This window comes from Polistes dominula, unplaced genomic scaffold (genome assembly GCF_049000335.1).
Source record: "Polistes dominula isolate Pdom_NZ unplaced genomic scaffold, Pdom_raw_medaka contig_77, whole genome shotgun sequence".
NCBI classification, from domain to species: Eukaryota; Metazoa; Arthropoda; class Insecta; order Hymenoptera; family Vespidae; genus Polistes; species Polistes dominula.
Window position 1 is genome coordinate 6472174 of NW_028301152.1, and position 23323 is coordinate 6495496.

Sequence of the window (23323 nt, forward strand, 5' to 3'; positions counted from 1 at the left end):
ATGATTTAATTTTAAGAAAAAAAGAAAACATTTTTATTTTTTATTATCGAAAATAATAATAAATTGTTGGTATAATGAAATAGAAATAATTAACAAAGATGGAACTGCCGTATGGAAAGGGTATTCCCCCCTCTCTTGCTACTGACGATATACATGACTGTACATAACTAACAATAAGTTAGTATACACATAGGTTCTTTTTAAACTACATAAAATTGAAGTAATACGTTTGATTACGAATAAAGTAATGTCTGACGACAAAAAATCAGAAGATCAAGTAGAAGATTCGGAGTTAAATGATTTATTAGACAGTAAGTAAATCTTTTTATTTTAATCATAAATATATGTGTCATTTAACATATTCGGTGTTCTAACCTTTAAACTGTCATATTATGAAATGTCACCTTTCAACTTTTATATAATATTTTAAAAAATATCATTACTATATATATATGTAAGAAACTTAAAAAGTAAAATTAAATAATTAAAATAATTTTTGTTATATAAACATTTAATGGAATATATATATTTCTTTATGATTATATAATATTTAAATATTTATTATTTTTTAATAGCATTTGTAAAAAGTAATTAAAAACCAATTAATAATAAATTAAATGATTAATCTAATATATTAATAAATATTTATATTAAATTTAAGTCAAAATAATTTGACATCATAGAAAAGCATTAGTTTATATATTTAACATATGTTAAAATATATGTTACTTGTTAAGATGATATAACAATATGAAGAGTGCTGTAACTAATAAAAACTTAAGTTTAAGAAAATGATACTTAATATAATTTGTAAACCTAAGTTTACTTATAAGCTGTAATAAGCTAACAGGTTGTAGATAATTAAATATCTATTTATTTAATTTAACATTAAATATTTATTTATATATTTTAGGTGCTTTGGAGGATTTTAATAAAAGTTCTACGTTAGAAGAGAAAGATGATAATGGTGTTGATGCGGCCAATTCTGTGATATCGAATAAGACAGAAGAGGCAACATCTAAAGATGCCGATAATTTATGGATGGATTTTTTTAATCAAGTTTCTAATGAGTTTTCAGATAATTTAATCCAAAATGGTAATTATATATATATATATATATATATATATATATATATATATATATATATATATATGTGTAGATATTCTGAAAAAAGTATTATTTTTTAATTCTTTAAATAGCATCAGAAACAGAATTAGGAGCTTCTTTTAAAAAAATGACTCAGATGGTTGTTAATGCCAATGCTGGTGGAGAAACTGCAGATGGTGAGCCTATCAATGCTGATTTCCAATCAGCTATTGCACAAGCTTTAAAAGACTTATCCGTTACATCCGAAAATTTGCAGGTAACAAAAAATCCTTAAAAAATGATTATAACTATTCAGTGACATGAAATTAAAGTTAACAATACTTCAGAATGAACCAGATCTTGCCTCAATGTTTGGGCAAATGAATTTAGAAGAAGGCGCAGGTGATATATTACCATTTATGCAGGGCATGATGCAATCCCTTTTATCTAAAGAAATATTATATCCATCATTAAAAGAACTAGTAGATAAATATCCTGAATGGTTGGAACAGAAAAAAGCAACATTACCTTCGGCTGATCTACAAAGATATACTAAACAATTAGAACTAATGCAAAAGGTTTGTTTTTTTTTATAATTACAAATATATAACATTAGAAAGAGAGAACGTGATAATTAATTTTGAAATATTTACTATTTAAGATTTGTAATGAATTAGAAAAAGAACAGAGTACTGATACAGACGAAGCTAAAAGAAGACGTTTTGAAGTAATATTGTCTCTTATGCAAGATATGCAAACTTATGGCCATCCTCCTGAAGAACTTATTGGAGAACATCCAGCTCTTTTCCAATTCGACTCTGATGGTAATCCTATTATTCAATCATTACCTCCTGGAGTAGAAACTCCACAAGATTGTTGTATTATGTAAATATGATTACGTTGTGTAGATTTTTCTATATAAATGAACATACCCATTTTATCAATAACACGTAAAAATGATTGCAGTCAAAATCGAAAATTTTAAATTTACATTATGTAACAAGTTTATATAAAATTAGAAATATTCTAGAGATCTCTATTCTTAGAGAAATAAAAGCAAATTTTTTAATATGGTCAATATCTTTTTTAGAAAAATAAAGATAGATATTTTGTATCAATTGTATATTATATACAATAATTTATATAACAGTTAATATAATATTATGGTATATACATGACTAAAGACTGGTTTGTTTGTTTTTACATAAAATAAATTTATGAACAAGTATTTAGTATTGTTCATTTTATACGTTTGTTTTTGCATTCATTAACATTAATTGTGCAACAATATGTTTTTAAATGCATCAACTTTTTCCTTTTTATTAAATATTTAAGACATTTTGTGGTTAATATTTTCCTTTTCTTTTATATATTTTATTTTATTTTATGTATTGTTAACATAATAATATTTGTTATTATAATGATCTAAATATTACTAATAATGTTTTACATGTAACAGTAAATTTGTTTATTCAGATAAATTGTAATATATTTTTCTTCTATGAAACATGAGAAAATAAATTTATAAATATTAAATAACTCTATTTGTTTAATATTACATACTTTATTACGCAATATGTACTTTTAACTGGAACTAAAATATATATATGTTCGTGTCTTTTTGACAATTATACTTTAAGATGGAGAGAGTGCAGCTACACCAGGCAAAACTTTTCCTTCGAGTAGTTCTAAACTTGCACCACCACCTGTGCTCACATGACTCACTTTATCTTCAGTTTTCCATTTAGCAGCACAAGTTGCAGTGTCACCGCCACCTATAATAGTAATCGTACCACGACCAGTAGCTTCTACAACATTATCCATTAAACTTTTTGTGCCTTTACTGAAATTTTCAAATTCAAACACTCCAGCTGGTCCATTCCATACTATTACTTTTGCCCTTTTAATTGGTTCTACAAAATGAATAGCACATATTTAGGATTTATTATAGTTATACATTCTTATAGATTGTAATAATTAAATTATTTAAATTACTAGCCTGCAAATAACTCTCTAGACTTTGGTCCAACATCCAAACCCATCCAACCATCAGGTATACCACCTTCTACTGTAGCTTCACCTACAGCAGCATTTTCTGCGAATTTATCTGCTGTTACAAAGTCCACTGGCAAGTGAATCTGAACATTATTTTTTTTTGCTTTTTCCAATAAATCATTTACAATTTTTGAACCCTCTTCATCAAACAAAGAACTACCAATCTATGAGAGATATAAATAATCCATTAAATTTTATCAACAAACAAGTTATATTAAATAATTCTTACTTTCATATTTTTAGAAATTTTTAAAAACGTATAAGCCATTCCTCCACCTATAATCATTTCATTAACTTTGTCTAGGAGGTTGTTAATTAATTGGATTTTATCCGCAATTTTAGCTCCACCTAAGATAGCTAAGAATGGACGTTCCGGATTATCTAAAGCTTTCGCAAAGTATTCCAATTCTTTCTTAAGAAGGAAACCACTAGCTCTAATATCAAATCCATCTCCCATCATCGAACTATGAGCACGATGGGCAGTTCCAAAAGCATCATTTATATAAACATCTCCTAATTTTCTTAAAGATGCCCTAAACTTTGTAACGCTATCTTTGTCAGCTTTAACCTATGATTAAGATCATTTAAATATAATGAACAAAAAAATTAAAATATTATGTCTCCATCGTTGAAAAATAAATATGTACTTTGCTTCCATCAGGACCAACTCCTTTTCCTTCTTCTTCAATATAGAATCTTAAATTTTCTAACAAAATAATTGTTCCAGGTGCAGGGTTAGCACAAGCTGCTTCTACATCAGGACCGACACAGTCATTCAAAAATTGTACGTCTTTTCCCAAAAGTGTTTTCAATTCATCCGCAACAGGTTTTAATGTATATTTCTCATCTTTTTTACCATCTGGTCGTCCCAAATGGGACATCAAAACAATTGATTTTGCTTTCTTATCAAGTGCATACTTAATCGAATCTAAAGCAGCTACGATTCTTTGATTGTTTGTTATTTTTCCTTCTTTAAGCGGTACGTTGAAATCCACTCTATAAAATATTGAATAATAAAATGATTTTTATTTTACAGATATTAATATTAATGTTATATTAATGTTCGTAATAAATGTATATATATAATAAGTAAATAAATTCAATAATTCGAGTAAAATAAACAGAATCAGAGGTTATCTATCATACGTACTATCAGTCATCTGTCATTTTTCTAACCTCTTAGAAAAGAAAAATACTATAATCTAAGAATATATATATATCATATCATATATTTTATGAACGAATAAATTTATATAATTTAATATAATTTTCGTATATGTAATCATAAAAATATAATAAGACTGTAATATATACCGCATAAGAACCCTTTTGTTAGTGAGATCCACTTTATCTATGCTGAGTTTGTTTAATGCCATTTTTGTAATAGTTAAGCTTATTTTTCCCCTTTCACTTTTAGTTATCTTCAAATTTAAATCACTTTTAGATGATATTAGATAGAAATTATACACAACGATTCCTTCGGATGCTGTTAAGTGTCTTAAATAATGACTGATTCGTTCACCAAAGTCAAAGAAAGGTCGCCGAGCGTAGCGACATCCTGCAAGTTTTCGAATCGCGCGCATATCGTATTATATGTGATAAAATCTCTCAATACCATCACCACTTTTCATTATTCTGCAATTATCAAATAAAAGTTAATTATATATCTATATTTATCTTAAAATATAAATAATAGAAAAATATTTTCAAGTAATTCAGTTGGATATTTCATTCAATAAATAATATGTTTATTTAATTTATATAAGACGGGAGCGTTGGTTCCGTTTGAATCAAGTTGCATATTTGAATACAAATTTTAAATTAATTATTGAGTTTCATTAAAATAGGCCTGATTTAAAGAAAATGAAGAAATCTTATCTGATATATAATACATGAACTATGACGATATTACCCATGTGGATTCTTTTCAATTGCAACATTGATCCACCTGAAAGTCATCCAACTGAACCAGATCAATTAATTACGATATCGAATTAGAAGAGAAATCGATTGATGTTTTGATTATTTATATTAATATTTAACTTTTTAAAAATCATAAATTTAAATAATAATAATAATATCTTTTATGTAGCTGTGTTGTCCATACATTATCTCGATTATTATATCTTATAACTATTTTTACATATCGTTATAAATTATTTCTAAAAAAGGGGTAAAAAAAATTTTGAAACCCTATATTTATTAAAAATTCTGTATATGATGTATTTACATTACTGTGTCACACCCGCAATGTCTCTGCAATGCTAACCGCACCGATTTTACTGCAGACGGCACTTAACGAGAAATAAATACTTTTCTAATTGATTTATTTTCACAAATTTTTCATTGATATACGTAAAAGAAAATTGAATGATAAAAGAGCATCACGAAAGAAATAATAATAGAACAAATAATATTGATACAGTTTTAAGATACATTTTCGAATCTTTACATACTTATGTAGGACATGCTTTGATAAAAATATCCAACGGGTTGAATGACTTCGTGCGTTAAATCTATCGTTGACCTTCAATTTATTGCAATAAATAAAATTAAATTTGATCATGAAAACAATCGAATATGTCTTTTTTATTATAGAAAAGTAATAAGATCATGGTCACAGTATTCAAACATACAATTTAGAATAAATTATGTTCTCTTGATTTACGATTTGTAATTGTATTAACACATTCTCAGATAGAAGAATCATACTTGTTGGAAGTTTAATGACACGTTATAAACATGTGCAACGACTTGCAGGAATTTTCTTTTAAAATTACAGCAATGCAGTTGTCGAAAGCTATGTTTCTGAGGAAATATTAAATCGACGTCTGGTATCCTGGTATTCCGTTTGACCGCGGCTATTCTTGATCCTGGCCCAGTGGCACAGTCTACACTTTCGTTTGTCTTCAAAGTCGAAATTTAAACGTGCAGTATTTCTTCCTAAAGTTACAAAAAATGAAAAAAAAAAGAAAAATCATCCCAGTAACATCTTCACCCTTTTCTATTTTACATTTTCTGTTCAAACTGATTTCCATATAATAATAGTGTAACATTATATGACTGTAATATTATTCTATTTAAATGAATTTTATTTTCCAGTTGATCAGAATGAACGAACTATTTTTTCTAAGAGATATTAAACTAAATTAAAGTAGGTTAATCTATCAACACCAATGAGAGAAAATTATCTTGCTAAAAATATTCTCTCCAATAAGACGTATGCATGATTTTTGTACGTTACTTAGATCGCTGTTAGCCAAGAAATAAAGATAGACAATCTTACAATATCTACGAAAGCAAAATATGCTTATTTTTGGATTTGTATATAGTTGTTATTAATGTAAAAGACAAAGGTTAATATATGAAATTTAAACACTGGACAATCTAGGGAAATTTACTGGTTGACGATTTATTGATCGTGTCTCGAAAACAGAATATGGCTCGTTCAACCATTTCGATTACTTCTTGAGAACCCAGTCACGCAATATTGTCACCCTACTTTCGGTATTCGTTCTTTAGAAAATAGATCATTTTCAGGACTGTGGAACTATGCGTCATGCTATCGATGCATGTCAATGAACCGTTTCACTTTCTTTACTATAAAGCTCCGTTGATCGACTGCCAAATCGAATGTCAATGGTCGAAGTAGTTCTCATAAATGAGAGGAGAAAGGAATCCCTCTCTTTCATTTCATTATCATTTAATAGCAAACGTTAATTGTGAATGGTGATTTTTGTCCCATCTACTGGATGGTCATCTGACCCCTTCTTATCCCAAGCATTGCGACCTCTCGGATTGCTGATGCTGAAGCTCTTAAAACAAATAAACTACGAAGACCAAGCTCTAACTTCAACCAAAATAACTCAACTTTTCTGAACGCGGAGGCGGCTCACTTATAATGTTCCAAGGTATACTAAAGAATACGTTTAAAGGTACATATTGTAATTTCTATTGAATACCGTCCAACGAGACTACGTTGATTCGTGATGGCGACGACAGGACGTCATAGAAAAGATTTTGACAAGCTTTCGTATTTGGCATCACGAATTATCAGGTATCATAGATCATGAGGAGATCATGCTTGGGTATAAAAGTATAACTATATGAATTCACATTTACAAATCTATTAAGTAACATCTGTTAAAAGTGAAAAATAGTACATGAAATTATCATACTCATTATAAATGTATATAATAAATAATAATAGTAGTATAAATAATTTAAGGAAGTTAACCAAATGTTTTTGATAATTTTCAACGGATCATTTCACCTGTTTTACCACTAATATTTCGGTCTGCCTGAGTCCATTATCGTAGGTCGTTTTTGAACGCATAATTATATCCGCATTAATGGTGCCAAAACGAAGGCAAAAGTCGATGGTACGGAATGCATTTCTCGACTAAGGCAAACGAGTACAACACTCTGCGAATCGAGAATTGTGATGTTGTCTTAAGCTATTTTACACTTGTTTTGATCGTTCGAAACTTCACATTATCAAGTGATTTATTAGGCAAGAAAGAAAGCGAAATTAATAGATGATACAATAAATTTATACAGTAAGAAAAAGTCGATATAGGACAATCCATATAAGTACTTATATACCAACGATGGGCAAACTATGGTTTTCTAAAACTACCCCGTACCGTTCCCGAAACAATATTAGCTTTCACTGTCATTTTTCTTAAAATTAAATATTAATAATCCATAATAGAATAGCATGTATCAATATTAGAATATTTTACATATAAACGGGTTATTCATATTACCTTTTCAACCATCCATATCCTTATCCAAACTCCTAAAATGTATTATACATGGATCTTATTATCGAAGAAGTTACTTATCTCTGCTAAATGAAATGGATTACTCAAAATCCATAGGAGATTTTTGTTTATCGAAGATGTTGATTGTTTATTTATGCAGAAGGAGATTTGTTGTTTTTAAAGTTTTACGAAAAGACGATGTGATATACCGGGGAAGTAAAGAAGAATGGGAGGTAGGAGCAAGAGGAAGGGGTTGGAAGAAAAGGAATCGCGAAGACGGTGTCGGTCCAATGCCAGTGAAACTCGCCTCGACGAGCTGGGTTTGGCTCGGTCTCTCGAAGTCAAGTGCCGAGCGCCGAGTACTAACGAGTGCCGGGAACGTAGTTTTGTCTGCTAGAGGAGGCACATACTTCGTTAACGCTTTTAAAATCGTGAAATCGGTGCGTTCATCGTTCCGTGCGAATACAGCACGAAAGACCATTCCATCTTTTTTTCATTTCGTTTATCATAAAACACATTTCTATCGCAGTTCTCAATCACCTCTTAACGTCGAGTAATCGTTCTTTCAACGTACATTCATTGGTCCATTCTTTTTGGATCTCATCAACGAATCCTAATCCAACCAAAGACTACTACTATTCTACTTTTTGGTCACTGCACTCCGAAACTATGAAGTGGTACGTGTTATCACGATACACGATTCTTTCTTTTTCTTTTTTTTTTTTGGGTCAACTATAAGCTTTTTCTAAGGATCGATTACACGATAAATATATATTAATCATTTTTTCGATCATATTTTTCAAACTTTTCTCCTTAAGCATAATCAAATACATACATAAGTTTCTTATCGTGTCGATAGGAAAAATTGAAGATAATTTTATGTAATCTTACTATATGTAAGATTAATATTAATATGATCTTTATATATATAATGAGAACATACTTTGATATAATGAATCAAGAGAAAAATATTACATATTTAGATTGGTACTTCTTTATTTAGCAGTATCTTACTTGTAAAACAATTTAAACTTAAGATCATATTATTTTGTGACACGTGCGAAGTTTTCATAGATCACACGATAAAACGATGACGTAATTATTAGACAAATCGTTGCGATTATGAATTCTCGATGAATACGATATAGTGATCTACTCTATATAGTATATCGACGAGGTGAACGCCTACGATTTTCAATAATTATATACACTTGTATTCGTTCTAGTATTCGAGGAAAATGATTTAATATTGAAACCTGATATCTCACTGACGCGATACCATATGAATTCGATTGAAAGATTAATCACTACGATTGGATTTTAATCGTAACATTTTGTATCGATTAATATCGAAAGTTTTTCTTTGTGTTTCATACGCGTAGAGTCAATCCATCGAACAGTTTATTTGAACTAAATAATTATAGAATCATGTATATCATTCGGGGAGTCAATTGTGCAGCAAGCGAAAAGTAATCGTAGTTATTTATGATCTTTAGGTACTCTAAAATAAAAAAACTTTGCGAAAAATTTTGCGAAAAAGTGCTGTGTTGGAGAGAACGATGTTGCCTGCTGTATCACACACACACACACACACACTGAGTGGGGCCGTTTAAAAATAGACGTTTAAACTTAAATTATGCCCTCTAGTGAAGGGAGCCGGTAGAATGGCGGTCAAAATTTCATAGTCTTACAGTAAGTTCCTTCGATCTTCGTCCATTTGTCGAATTGCGTAACAAAATCAACGTTCTTATTATAAACCCTTTTAATTTTTTTTTATTCGTCGATATCATATTTAGAATATGATTTTATATTGCATCGTGAAATTTAATCTTCGTAATGCGAGTGATATTTGAAATATAAGCAATATCGAAAGAGTCACTCATAATTCACTTATTTTATCAAAATTTTGATTACGTATTAAAAAGTGTAACGTCAAAAACATTTAGCGGAAATGTCAGGAAGATTTTATACATTTTTTAGTATTTATTTTAACATTTATTATTAATAAGTGGATGAAATAATAGTTATACGCATGCATTTGCAAGATCATTCATTAGAAAAGGTAGAAAAACTATAGAAAAGTTACCAATTATATATATGATCCGAGATCTTTAATTAAGACTACCTTTTTGCGTATAATTATCACCTGGTTATTAAAAAAAAATATTATTTGAAAAGCGCTAATTAAGAGATTTATTATTTTATTTAAAAGACATTTTAAAAGCAAAAGTAAGCCAGTTGTACGACGATCTTTACCTTGAGCATGACATTCACCTACGCGCGTTTGTGCGAATCACGCGTGCTTGAGACAACCGATACATATGAATACATGGTTGTGTGCGTTTTAGGTGTGCATGCATGCACGTTAAGAGCTAGAATAAACACGTTTGTATGCAAGTTCGGTATGTGCAGCGGTGCAGTTTCAATTGACCAACTAAGTTTATCGGTATGCGATTGGCTAGTAAAACTGCTCGCTTAATTTCTTTACGCAATCTCGTGATACAAAACGTTGTATATATGTATTTCATTAGTATTATTATTTCCTATCATTTTTATTCAATGAATAATTCCATGAATAATTCAATGAATAATCATTCAATAAATTTGTTTGAAAAAATTCAGTAAAAACCGTGGTCACAGTTTTCTTAAAGCTATTATTACATGTAGATAAATAACCGCAAGTTCATAAACATGAATATATTGAGTCGTAAAATTGAACTGATAAAAAGAAACATAAATAATCGATCCAAATCGTCGAATTTGTAAATCGAATATAATATATATATATATATATATATATATGCGTTGACACAAAAGTTCTTAAAATATCACAAACGTGTGTGAGAAAAAAAAATGAAAAAATCAAAAGATATATTAGAACCGAACGAATCGTTTCGTGTGCAAATTCGATAGAGTTGTGACAAATATTGTAAAAGAAAAAGAAAAAAAAGAAAAAAAAAGAAGAATAATAATAATTGCTAATGTTAGATGATGATTCTGCGCGTATCCTTACGTATTATCCTGTCACCGCGTCGCATGACGTATTGTGTAGAGGCATATTCGATATATGCACTTCTTGATAGGTGCATTCGATAGGCGCGTACGATAGACGACATTATACATCTGTCGCGTGCGCGCTCCCTCTGAAAGGCCCTAAAAGAATGACAGTTGGACGAATTGTTAGTTAAGGGAAGTTCGGAAAAGAGGGGTTGCTTCAGGGTAGTATGAGGAAAAAGGGACGGTGAGGAAGAGAAATCGAAGAAAGAAGAAAATATAGTAAAAACGGCGCGGCACGGCGTTTGGTAGAACAAACGCGAAAAGATTCATCGATCGAACGAGCCGAGTGCTATCTCGTGGCCATTGCGAATAACACGGCCTTCGGCGCGGTGCGAAATGGTAAAATCGAAAAATGGCTGTGTATTAATTGTCTGCGCTCACTTCTTCACTCTGTATTACATTTAATTAATTTGTTAATTCTCATTACTTATCATTATATCTTATTTCAATGTTATCGGTCGAATAAAAATAATGGAAGGAGTAGAAAGAAGAAATAACATATTGAAGGATTTGTACTTTTTATTGGAAAGGGAGGAAAGGGGGAAAGGGTGCGAGGGGAAATTGCAAGAGAGAAGTGCGCGATTGTAAAGAGAGGTGCATTCGGCGCTCGATCGGACGGCAGAAGTCCTCCGACTTGCGGAGGAAAGCCGTGTCGGCGGCGCTCGTAGCAGACGACACTGTTAGTAAAAATAAAGTGTCATTATATATTTGGATCGGTTCTATCTCGTGTGTGCGCGTGGGCTTGGAGAAAAAGGCACGGATGGATTATCGAAAGGAAGCGAATCATTCGACATAAATTGATAATATTCGATAGTAAAACATTAACGTTATCTTCTTGGTCTACGGTGGTAACAAAGTAATTGTAGCAACGGTGAGAGGGCATTATCGTGCTAACGTGTACTCTCCTCTCTTAATGACAGTGAAGAACAATTGTTTCTATACGAGGATTAATTTCTTTATTTAAAAAGAGAAACGCGAAGAGTCACCGTTTTTTGTTAATAATTACGATTCAAGGAATAAGAAATAAGAGAAGTTGCATAGTGTGAAGGAGAGAAGGAGAAAGAGAGAGAGAGAGATAGAGATAGAGATAGATAGATAGATAGGAAAAAGAGACAGGTAGAAGGGGAAGAACGAAGAGAAAAAGAGAGGGAAGCCAAGAAAGGAAGGCGACAGCTAACGTTGTACGACGACGGCAATTAGAGCAGGTAGAGGGAAAGAAAGAAAGGAAGGAAGAAAGGAAGAAAGAAAGAAAGAAAGAAAGAAAGAAAGAAAGAAAGAAAGAAAGAAAGAAAGAAAGAGAGAGAGCAAGAAAGTGTGTGAAAAGAGAGGGCGGAGAGAGGAAACGGGTGTACAGATGGCTGACGACACGGTGGGGTAGACGGCAGGGTAGGTGATGAAGTGGGAGGTGGGACGTAGGGCGGGTTAAAGGAAAAGCTAGGAAGAGGCACCGTCGTTTTCCCCTCCCCCTTGTGCTCTAGCTGCACCCTTTGCTCGCACGCAATCATGGCTGCCTAGCACAGGGCGCGTATTGACCAATTTTCTATTATCCGCGTTAGAGTTCAGGTTAAAGATTCGCAATTCTTGCAAAGAATTCGTCGCAAGATTCTTTCTCGAGATATGTCGATCCTTTTTCACTATTCGTATTGATAGCCCGTTATTCAAGGCATCGTCAATGAAGATGTCGCGATCATACGAATAAACTACCCTTCGTCATAATGACACTTCAAGTAAAGGGTTGGTTCCACTTTCCAGGCACCCTAATCATCTTGAAAATTTGGTGCAAAGGAATATAGGCGATGAAAGTACGGATCAAAATAATAATATAACTATGACGAGCGAGGACTTATTACAGCCTGGCCATGTGGTCAAAGAACGATGGAAAGTGGTAAGAATTAAAGAATAATTTGTTTTATTTTTTCTCTACTTTATTTTTTAGCATTTCTTATTTAAACACGTTCTTTTAATCTTAAAGAACGTAAACTTTGCACGTTTTTTCTTTGGGTCTTATTAACTGCTGACTGATTAAGATACAATCATCTATTTTATCTAAATAAGCTTTTTAAAAAGTAGTACTTTATGAATTGCATTATGCTTTTGAGTTGTTCTATTCTCCAATTCCAGAAACTAGTCTTTGAGTTTTTTCTCTTTTTTTCAAGTATCGGTGATAAGAACACTTAAAGGACTACATTTGTGTAGTTTTTTTCTAAATAATTTGGTATAGTGCACTGACTAAGGTATAATATATATACTATAGGTTAAAAAAATAGGGGGTGGCGGATTTGGTGAAATATACGAAGGCCTAGATTTAATGTCAAAAGAGCAGGTTGCTCTTAAAGTGGAATCCGCACGCCAGCCTAAGCAGGTTCTTAAAATGGAAGTCGCTGTATTGAAAAAACTGCAGGGTCAGTACATAATACCCTCGTATATTCCTTCAATATTTATATGCTTGCTTAGAAAATAATGTGTGTTTCTGGGATATTTCTGTGGCTGTATTGTTATATTATACCAATGAGTTTTTATGGTACAGATTTTAAACAGATTTAAAATAAAGATATATATTGCTTTGTTTCAGGTAAAGAACATGTTTGTAGATTTATTGGCTGTGGTCGTAATGATCGATTTAATTATGTTGTAATGCAATTGCAAGGCAAAAATTTAGCTGAATTGAGAAGAGCGCAGCCAAGAGGTGCTTTTTCATTATCGACTACTTTACGTCTAGGTCTTCAAATTTTAAAAGCAATAGAAAGTATACATCAAGTAGGCTTTCTTCATAGAGATATTAAACCTGTAAGTAACTTTAATATTTTTAATATTTGATTAATTTACTTTTTAACACCTCTATATTTGATTGTAATTAACCTCTTAGGCACTACGCGCCACTATAGTGACTTTTGCGGATGCCATCTTCCAGTACGACGCGCCACTATAGTGGCTTTCGCGGATGACATCTTTTAAAATATATCATTCCTAATTGCATTATTAATTATTAAAGTAAATTGTTACAGTTAAAGTATATAAATACATATAATATATTTTAAAGAAAAATTATAATTTAATCATTAAACACTTTATTTTAATGTACTCGCGTAGAGAATGGCATTGTCTGCTGAACCCTGTCGTACAGAGAAACAGCTCCGCGCAAAATTCAGCAATGCCTAAGAGGTTAATTGTAGTCTTTTGAATTCTCGTTATTTATTAAATTTATGTTTGCAGTCGAATTTTTCTATTGGACGTCAATCATACAATGCTAGGTTGGTATATATGTTAGATTTTGGTCTAGCTCGCCAGTTTACAACGGGTACTGGTGAGGTTAGACCACCCCGTGCTGCTGCAGGGTTTAGAGGAACCGTCCGGTATGCATCTGTTAATGCACATAAGAACAAAGAAATGGGACGACATGACGATTTGTGGTCTTTGTTTTACATGCTTGTAGAATTCGTTAATGGTCAACTACCATGGCGTAAAGTAAAAGACAAAGAACAAGTTAGTTGATAATCAGATTTTGGATTCATAATACAAGATATACATATATCTCACATAAGTCTTTTTAAAATTAATAGTCATGCAGTGTTATATGTTTTATAGGTTGGTTATATGAAAGAAAAGTATGACCACCGTTTACTTTTAAAACATCTCCCATCTGACCTTCGCCTGTTTTTGGAACACATTCAGGTATGCCTTTTTCAAATGAATACAAATGAAATTATATCTATTAAAAAGGTAGATCTGCTTATCTGCAATACCTTCATCTCTATACATGTAATAGTATTTCAGCATTACAAAATTATTATTTAATAGATGTATATATAAAACTTATATACAAATGCTAGGATTTTTAAACATATAAATGTGATATTTTTTTTTATAAATAATATATTTATTAAAAAGTCTATAGAGTAAATAGGAATATATAAATATTTTTTCTTAATACATATTTTTACAAAATAAAATTAACATAATCATATTTTATAGAGTCTGGGATATGCAGATGAACCAGATTATGCAATGTTAGCTGGTTTGTTTGAACGATGCATGAAACGTAGAAGTGTGAAACCAAATGATCCTTATGATTGGGAAAGACCATTGATAGCCAATGAAGGTTTATCAACTACCAGATCATTACCTACAGTTACTGTTCCTCCTGCACTTACAACAGCAACTGCTATTAATCAGCCTCCAACCATACCAACTGTAGATACAAACAACCAAGAAAATGTTGAACCAGACAACCGAAAAGAATTAGATGTAAGAAATGTAGTTACAAATATTTTACAAATTATAATAAGACTAAATTTTTATAGCATTACTAGTAATACAACGGAAAGTCTATTTAGTAGAGTTATTAAAATTGTGCCTGTTCTACACATACATATATTCATATATTATAGACTAGTATGATTAGAGAGGAACAGTATACAGGTAACTCTCAAAGAACATGGTACTTAAAGAACACGAATCCCGTTTTTTGTATGAATCCCGTAGTCTCAAACAATACGGTTTCAAAGAACACTGAACCAATTAATCGTGTTCTTCGGGGATTACCTGTATTCACTTATGTCGAGGAAAATAAATTTTTTTATTTCTTAAAATTTACTATACAAATACAGCTTAAGTAGTCAAGCACAAATATAAATAATCTAGTATACCCAATTTTATATTTTAATATTCATATGTTTTTAATTTTAATAATAATATTTATATAATGTATTATCCTTAAAAGGCACTGATGGATTATGAAAGTGTATGTAGAAGAAATAGGCAACGTGAAGTTGAAAGTTCTCCAGTACCATTTGCATCGGCTATTAGTAATCATGGTCGAGATAAAAATTGTAATGCAACAATACCTACCACAGATAACACTCAACCTGGTACACAAAATATTGCAATTCTTCCTGTAGTTCAAGGTTAGTATATTTTCTTGGATACCTGTAAGATTTTAAATTATTTTATTATTACCATAAAATAATTTTCTTTTAGGCTCACCGAAAAAAAGGCGTGCTTTATCAATGGCAGTAGAATCGCAAACGCCTGCTGCAACAGTAGAAAAGCAATTGGACAATGAAGGTGATGCATTAATGGCATCTGCTTGTTCAGCTTCCGAAGTTCCTCGTTCTAAAGTGGTGTCAAATACAGTAACTCCATTAAGAAAATCTGCAAGTGGCGCAACGTTTGCTCGTTTGCGTGTTGCAACAGCTCCAGAAAAAACATCTGGGGAACCACCGAGTCCACGTGTACAAACTGAGGTGGATGCATCTTACTGCTCATATGATGTGACTAATACAAAATACATAGGAAATCAGAGTCCCGTATGTATACAGCATGCTGTTTTATATTGCCTTTATGTATATTATTTTTATTACGTGTATTTCTGTACCAATAACTATAAAAATGTTAATTATTTATATGCATCACATTAAAGCATTTCCATGGTAGTAAAACACCTTAGTATTAACCTTTTTTCCAGTCTCTGCACTTGAAGTATTTCTTTATTTTGTAAGCAGGTACCCCTGCTATCTTATATATGATTAGCAGGTTACTGAACAGAGGGAACCATTACGACGGGAACTAAGAAGAAGAACAGATGGCCGTCAGCAAGGAAGAGGCGGACGTGCTACTGTACGGGATTGCTCTATTACGCAGTTTGCACAAATAGATGACGATAATGTGTCAGCCTTGCAGCAAGTGACGAAAGGTGGTGGTGGATTAACATTGGCTTCACAATGGAAATCACAATTCGATGATTCTGAAGAAACTGATAATGAATGGAAAGGTGAAAATTTACAAAGTCCCGAGCATAAGGGTACGAATCCACCATCTTTGGTACCACAGGTGAGTATTCGATCTATTATTTTCTTCAGAAGGTCAGACGCGAATAGAATACATTTACTCACAGAAATTTTTATTTAAACTCCATATGTGGATGTAATTTTTAAATATTGTTTTTCTATTAGTGCAAATTGCACGTTCCCGTGTCTTATATTTACATTAGATATTATCTCTCAATTTTTTAAACAGTACACTTTTACTATAATTGATGGAAGTATGTGTTATATTCTAGCCATGTCTGCCCTATATCAACATCCTCGCTTGACACCTGCTGTACTGCCAAATCAAGTTCTTGATTACCGTCGTTTAGAGTTCAAAATGCTATAGCCTCTCCTTTTACATATATGTTAATAATTTGGTTTTTTTGGATCAGAGTTACATGTGTATCAATATTAATTACACAAGTGTACGCTATATCATAGAAAAATACAGTTTAATGCATGACTTGTATGAACAAATGTATACAAAGTGTTCCATTTGATTAATTTATCCAAATAGAGCACTTATGGTCATGGGTTAATACACATTTATAATTTATTCTATATATATGATTCATTCGCTTACTCTTATATGATGATTATAAATGAAACATTTTATTTTGTTGGAATATTCTTCAAAATTTAGTATCAAATTTAAATAAATATCATAGATGTAATAAAAACATACAGTATTAAGGAAGGTGTTCTTATGTGTATAAAATAGTGGGATAAAGTATACAATTTTTAATGTAAGTTCTTTGCATGTATTCTACTGTGCTTACTAATAAAATATAGTAGGAGTCAAGTATTAATTATATTTAAAAAATATATATATATGTATGGGGTGTATAATAAGCTATGATTATAGTACTAAAATACTTAGTCTGAGATTTTCTATTGTTCTTGCAAAAAATATTTTAATATAATTAAACAAAATTGTATGAAAAATATTTCATATAATAACATTTACTTTTTTAAATTTATATTCATTTTCTTTTTATATACGTTTTGTTTATTCAGACAGCTGCCAATGAAGCTAATACTACAACTTCAGTACCAGCACCAACTGATACAAAAACAGCAGGTCCACATCCAAGTAGCTCATCAAATACAGCACAGCATCATGCAATAGTACCAACAGCTTTATCACGCATAAGTGAAGATTCTCCACGTCCAGTAGCTCCACATAGATGTTTGAATATTGCTGGTATAGAAAAATATCCAGAACTTCAAGGAGCTCTTCCACGTGCTTGGAGCGTTCCTACATTAGCACCACATGTTCGTAGCCATCTTGAAGCTCCATTGGTGTGTATATAATTATATACATTAAATTGTATTGTCAATTATATTATATAATATATTCAAAGTAATGAGATTAAATCGCATCTCTATGTAATACCATTTTTCTTATAACAATTATATAAAATATTTCAATATACACGTATTTTGAAAAGGTTCAACAAGCTGCATTTGATGACTTATTTTATGAGGTTGATGTTATGAGAAACATTGCTACAAGACATGATGAACCAAAACAAAATCCACCACTAAGAAGAGCTAGTGTACCAGCTGTTGCTTTTTCACCTCATAATACGGTGCCAAGCACTCCTGCTGGTGATGAAGAAGAAGAAGCTGTTGCAGGAAAGCTTGAAATTAGAGTAGTTGATGCAACAGGAGGAGCTACAGTAATACAAACAAGTGCTGACAGAGAACCATTACAAAGTGAGTTGAACAATAAATGTAAACATTTTAATGAAAATATATAGATATAGTTTTTGATTATATACATTATAGATATAATTTTTTCATTTTCATTTATACATATGCATACATTTATAAAGATTGATAAAGATCTTATTTATCAATTAAATTTAATTCACTTAATTTGCAGGAAAATTAACAAATGGTATTACAGGTAGTCCAGCTAGCCCTAATCCAGGGCCCGAAGAACCGTCAGTATACTATGATGCAAATGAAAGTCGGGTACCTGTTAATAATGTTTTGAATAAGGAATCTGGTACTACCACTGCCGTAACCACTGTTCCAAACTCAGTGCCGCTGCGTGAATATAAAGACAATAAAGAGAAGGAAACACCTTGCAGAACATACAGTATTCACAGTAAAATACCAATACCAGTGAAGAGTCCTAAATGTTCACTATCTGAATCAACTCCTGAAACAAATACACCAAATACTCGGACTGGAACAGGAAGTGAAGTAGAAAAATCACCAGCACCTATGGTTGTAACTAAGGAAAGAGAAACTAGTTAGTAGAATGCTTCTTTATGATATATGCCAATTTCTTATAATGTTATTAGTTAGTATACGAGTTTAAAGCTTTCTTCATATTTAATTGAGAATTACGATATTTATAGTTTTTATATCTTTGATAGATCAGAAAATTAGATGAAATATTTTTAGTAGCTTTTAATAAACACAATGTCATAGTAGTCAACGATAATTTTTAAGATTATATGTAATAACTTGCAATGTAGAAATGTTTGTAGCTGTATACATTTTCTTATTACATAGCTAGATTTTTCTGCTAGAAAAAATGGAAATATCTTGTAAAGAGAAAGTATTAAATTATTCTCAAATAATACTTATTTAAGATTAGATACAAAATATATTAACTTAATAAAATGTTAGAATACTAATAATCTTATATATTAGAAAGAAATTTATTGAAAAGGTATATTTTTCTTATTTTAATTAAAAATTTACTTCATACTATTTGTTATTATTACATTATTGACTTAATGATTTGAAACTTACATTATAATGCTTTCATCATACTATTTACTATTTTAATAATCTAATCTCATCTCATTATTATATAGCTACGAGAGAGAGAGAGAGAGAGAGAGAGAGAGAGAGAGAGAGAGAACAAATATTTATTTAATACTAAATATTTATTGATTTTTGCAATCAATTAATATTGCATGCGAATCTATCAATACTAATGCTACTAAATTTTAGCTATCAAAGGTAAACCCTTGACAGTACACATGGAAGCACCAGCACTCCATCGTTGTGCTACTTTACCTGATGCTAGACAAAATATGTCACCTTTAACATCGGCTAGTTCGGCAGAAGATGAAAATTTAACTGGTTGTACACCAGCATTACGCCGTCGAAGACAAAGTGAAAAGTATGTAACAGATGCCAGTCAACTAAATTTACGATTTCAAAGACCACAACGTAGGATGAGGCCAAATTCTGAAGTATTACCAAGATGCTTCCCTAGAGGTGTACCTTCGCATCTGTTAGGAGAGGGTGGTAAAAGAACAGAAGAAAGCAGTGATAATGATTCCGATAGCAGTGGTCCACAAAACGCTCAACCTCCACCACCACCTGCAACTCTTCCTCCTCATGTAGCAGAAAATAATGCTAGGTATAACATCATCGACTTGTTTATTATTTTATATCACTAGATGATTACAAATATAATTTAATATGTTTATATTAAAAAATCAATGTGTTACCAATATTTGTATATGCATATACATGTATTTAATATTGCAGGTGCCGCAGATTCAGACCTATACCAGATACTACTGTAGTTAGCAGAGAATCGTGAGAATTAGTGTTCAGAATTTCCCAAGTCTTTGCTTATATTACAATCAAGACAATTCTACCACAGCCAACTGGGAGTGTGATACTTTCTTGGAAAAATACAGCCTTCATAGTAATCCGAGATGCTCGTTAAAAGTTAAAGACTTTGCTGAAAGGAATGGATATTCATTGTTATTTTATAAGAAAAGCACAGCACTATATTACTTTGGTATGTGATCGCGTAAAATATTGTTTTAAAATCACATCTTCAATTAAATTATCGTTATTTATGACGTGATACATTTTTTAATTTTTAGGACATAATTTACAAATTGCAGTAGGCTGAACGTAATTGTAAATACTTCTATTTTCAATGTACATTCAGTATAAAAAATGCAAGTTTTCAAATAACTAACGTCAAAAAATATATCTTTTTAAATATGAAAATCTTGAATACACACAATAGATCTTTACAATTATTTTATTTTATATTAAGATGTTTTCTACTACGTACATAATTACGTAAATTGAATTTATTTCTATAGATAACTGTGATTTTTAGTTCCCATTTTTTTCTGCAAAAAATATGTTTTTATTTACTTGTCTCATATAATTAAGTTAAATTATTAAATTGTGTTTTATTTAGATTAAATATTAAAAAAGTATATTTTAGAAACACCATAATATGAAATATACTGTTTGTGCATTGAAAATTACTCTGAAGTTTAAATTGCATAAAATATGATATGTTAAGATATGTTTGAGGACTACAAAACAATGCTTCGTTGTGACTTTGATCATGTAATGCACTTGAGTGTTAAATTATACATGATAAAGAATTACACATATACATACATCATGCGCGCGCGTTCGCGTATATACAGATGTAAATTATAATAATAATGCTAGGATTACATATGTACCAATGCGGATTATTATATTTAGCAATTTTACATACAATGTAAAGCACTCAAACGAAAAGTTATGCCTGATGCTAAACACAAATTCATACATATAATACTAGTTACAACTCTGATCAGTATATCTTATTTACAGTTTAAATTGCAAAGGAAGCAGATATTTATCTCATAGAAGATAATTTTGAAGTAACCAATAATTCGGGCGAGTATGCTAGTCTTTAAAAGCCCACTACAGGAATCAACAGAATGCAACAATTTTTCTAGTAATATTGTCCAGATTTTTGTGTATCATATTTAATTAATTATTTAAACATACTTGGGTATTTAGTATATTTATTGGTAACAGACATCATAATCGATATAATTTCCAAGCTTCTTTTTTCCATACTGTGCAATACTAGAGTTGTTAAAAACTGTGATCATAAATTGCAAAAGACTTACAAAGTTGATCACGATCTTCAATATTATTATTCCATGTAAGTGGAGAAAATATGAAGTTGAAATAAGCAATGTTAGATCACCGGTTATAAGCTGCATTTTTTACTTAGAAAGATTAGTATATTATAGTTTTATTTTAATATTTTAATTATTTCACATATACTGAGCTGTTTCTTTTTTTCGTTCTAACAATTACTTACAAATATATTAAAAATATATAATGGGTGTCCAAATAGTTTATAATTCAAGATTTAGATAATATTTTTCAAAGTAGAATATTTTTCATGAAAATTGAGTATAACATATTTTATTAATAACACTTTATAACATTCTTTTATTCAAATATTATGCAGCTTTTCCTATAAATAACCAATAATTCACAAGTGATTAAAAAATCTAGTGATTCTTAAAACTAGTCAATATAATTCTTTAATGTCGTATTATTAAAATCAATTTTCTGAGCATAAAATTATTTATCTTGTAAAAGAAAAAAGTTTTATGCAATTCATGAAATTTTTCAAGAAGTAACATAAGATATAATGATTAGTTCTTAAATTATAAAACGTATAAATTATTTATTAATAAAAGAGACTCATATTTTGTTTAAAATAAAATGTTCTTACATATTTTGATGTATTGAACATTGAGAACAAAATTAAATTGAATAAACCTATGAATATATATTTGGATGAATATATATTAAAGGTGTATCACAAAGACATAGCTATAAAAATAAAGGATATAAACATAATTTGCTAGTAAAATACTAGTCAATCGTCGATTCTATATATATACTTACATCTACATTTATAGATATATTAAATATAAATTCTTTTCAAATGTGTTAATTTGATTTTCGATTATAAAAAGTGAAAGTAATAGTATGAGTATTCACTTCAAATTTTATAGAATATGGAAATAATTGAAAAAAACGTCTTTTTTTTAATTGTGTAAATAAAATAATATGGGGTATGTATCTGTGTTTGAAGCTATAAGGTATATATCACAAGTGTACAATGTACGGCATGTATGTACGTGTACACATATACATGCGTATATTGTTGTGTAAACCCATATAGTACAAAACGCTATATTAAATAAAAAGGACTATAATTCAAATTTATTGTGATTTTAGATTTCACTTTGTGAAACTAATGGAGGAATATATCACAATTTCATACGTTTAAGAAAAATCAGAAAATATCGTAATAAATTAATGATTTAATAAATTATTTGTGACGTATTTAAAGTAGCCTGTCTTATGATATACATGAAAATCTAACAATTTTTCTCAAATATGTATGTGCTATTATTACAATTATTTTACATTAATCAAAAAGCATCTTATTCTTATTGTAGGATTACTATAAATTATAAAATTGATATTATTAATATATAATTGAATATAAATAACAAAATTCTTATTATCTCAATATATTTTATAGTTCTTATATGTTTCAATTAAGTGTGTGAACATAAGATAGGTTTCTTTAAAAAAATGTCTCTTTTATTTATACTGAATAAACTTAAACATCTTGAAGATATTTAATCTAAAACGGGTACAAAAAAAGGTGTGTAAGTGCATTATAGTACTGATAATGTATCCTTTTAATCAGTATTAAAATAATTGTCTTTGCTGTG

At 30.3% G+C, this 23323-nt stretch overlaps 3 protein-coding genes across 12 annotated transcripts; 2 read left to right on the plus strand and 1 right to left on the minus strand.

The window, feature by feature from the left end:
- Positions 1 to 152: 152 nt before the first annotated feature.
- Positions 153 to 2315, plus strand: Pex19 (peroxisomal biogenesis factor 19). The gene is made up of 5 exons (XM_015316686.2): positions 153 to 311; positions 914 to 1096; positions 1201 to 1364; positions 1435 to 1665; positions 1749 to 2315. Exons 1-5 carry the CDS (start codon positions 248 to 250, stop codon positions 1974 to 1976), a joined length of 870 nt encoding a protein of 289 aa, XP_015172172.1. The 5' UTR covers positions 153 to 247; the 3' UTR covers positions 1977 to 2315.
- A 216-nt stretch (positions 2316 to 2531) lies between these two features.
- Pgk (phosphoglycerate kinase) lies at positions 2532 to 4692 on the minus strand. Its single transcript, XM_015316685.2, has 5 exons — positions 4457 to 4692; positions 3790 to 4138; positions 3372 to 3710; positions 3087 to 3306; positions 2532 to 3000 (listed from the first exon to the last, which is right to left on the minus strand). Exons 1-5 carry the CDS (start codon positions 4516 to 4518, stop codon positions 2723 to 2725), a joined length of 1248 nt encoding a protein of 415 aa, XP_015172171.1. The 5' UTR covers positions 4519 to 4692; the 3' UTR covers positions 2532 to 2722.
- Positions 4693 to 8213: 3521 nt separating this feature from the next.
- Asator (tau-tubulin kinase asator) lies at positions 8214 to 22911 on the plus strand. 10 transcript variants are annotated; one of them, XM_089178167.1, is made up of 16 exons: positions 8214 to 8348; positions 8438 to 8585; positions 12718 to 12850; positions 13220 to 13367; positions 13538 to 13752; positions 14179 to 14448; positions 14551 to 14637; positions 14938 to 15210; positions 15686 to 15869; positions 15943 to 16271; positions 16495 to 16794; positions 17790 to 18074; positions 18224 to 18491; positions 18661 to 19035; positions 19749 to 20163; positions 20295 to 22911. In XM_089178167.1, the coding sequence occupies exons 2-16, from the start codon at positions 8578 to 8580 to the stop codon at positions 20347 to 20349; spliced, it is 3345 nt and encodes a 1114-aa protein (XP_089034293.1). In that variant the 5' UTR covers positions 8214 to 8348; positions 8438 to 8577; the 3' UTR covers positions 20350 to 22911. The 10 variants fall into 10 exon arrangements, 9 of the variants coding, with proteins under 9 accessions (XP_089034293.1, XP_089034300.1, XP_089034292.1 ...); XR_016178471.1 differs by lacking the exon at positions 8214 to 8348 and having other exon boundaries at positions 8369 to 8585; positions 20295 to 20553; positions 20642 to 22911; XM_089178174.1 differs by lacking the exon at positions 8438 to 8585 and having other exon boundaries at positions 8223 to 8348.
- The last annotated feature ends 412 nt before the right edge of the window (positions 22912 to 23323 follow it).

Coding starts and splice junctions, on each gene's coding strand:
- Pex19 (XM_015316686.2), top strand. CDS start 248: ATGTCTGACGACAAAAAATCAGAAGATCAAGTAGAAGATTCGGAGTTA. Junction 312..913: donor GTTAAATGATTTATTAGACA/GTAAGTAAATCT, acceptor TATATATTTTAG/GTGCTTTGGAGGATTTTAAT. Junction 1,365..1,434: donor TTACATCCGAAAATTTGCAG/GTAACAAAAAAT, acceptor ACAATACTTCAG/AATGAACCAGATCTTGCCTC.
- Pgk (XM_015316685.2), bottom strand. CDS start 4,518: ATGGCATTAAACAAACTCAGCATAGATAAAGTGGATCTCACTAACAAA. Junction 3,307..3,371: donor AAATTTCTAAAAATATGAAA/GTAAGAATTATT, acceptor TATCTCTCATAG/ATTGGTAGTTCTTTGTTTGA. Junction 3,001..3,086: donor GTCTAGAGAGTTATTTGCAG/GCTAGTAATTTA, acceptor TTCATTTTGTAG/AACCAATTAAAAGGGCAAAA.
- Asator (XM_089178167.1), top strand. Junction 18,492..18,660: donor TGACAGAGAACCATTACAAA/GTGAGTTGAACA, acceptor CTTAATTTGCAG/GAAAATTAACAAATGGTATT. Junction 19,036..19,748: donor AACTAAGGAAAGAGAAACTA/GTTAGTAGAATG, acceptor ACTAAATTTTAG/CTATCAAAGGTAAACCCTTG.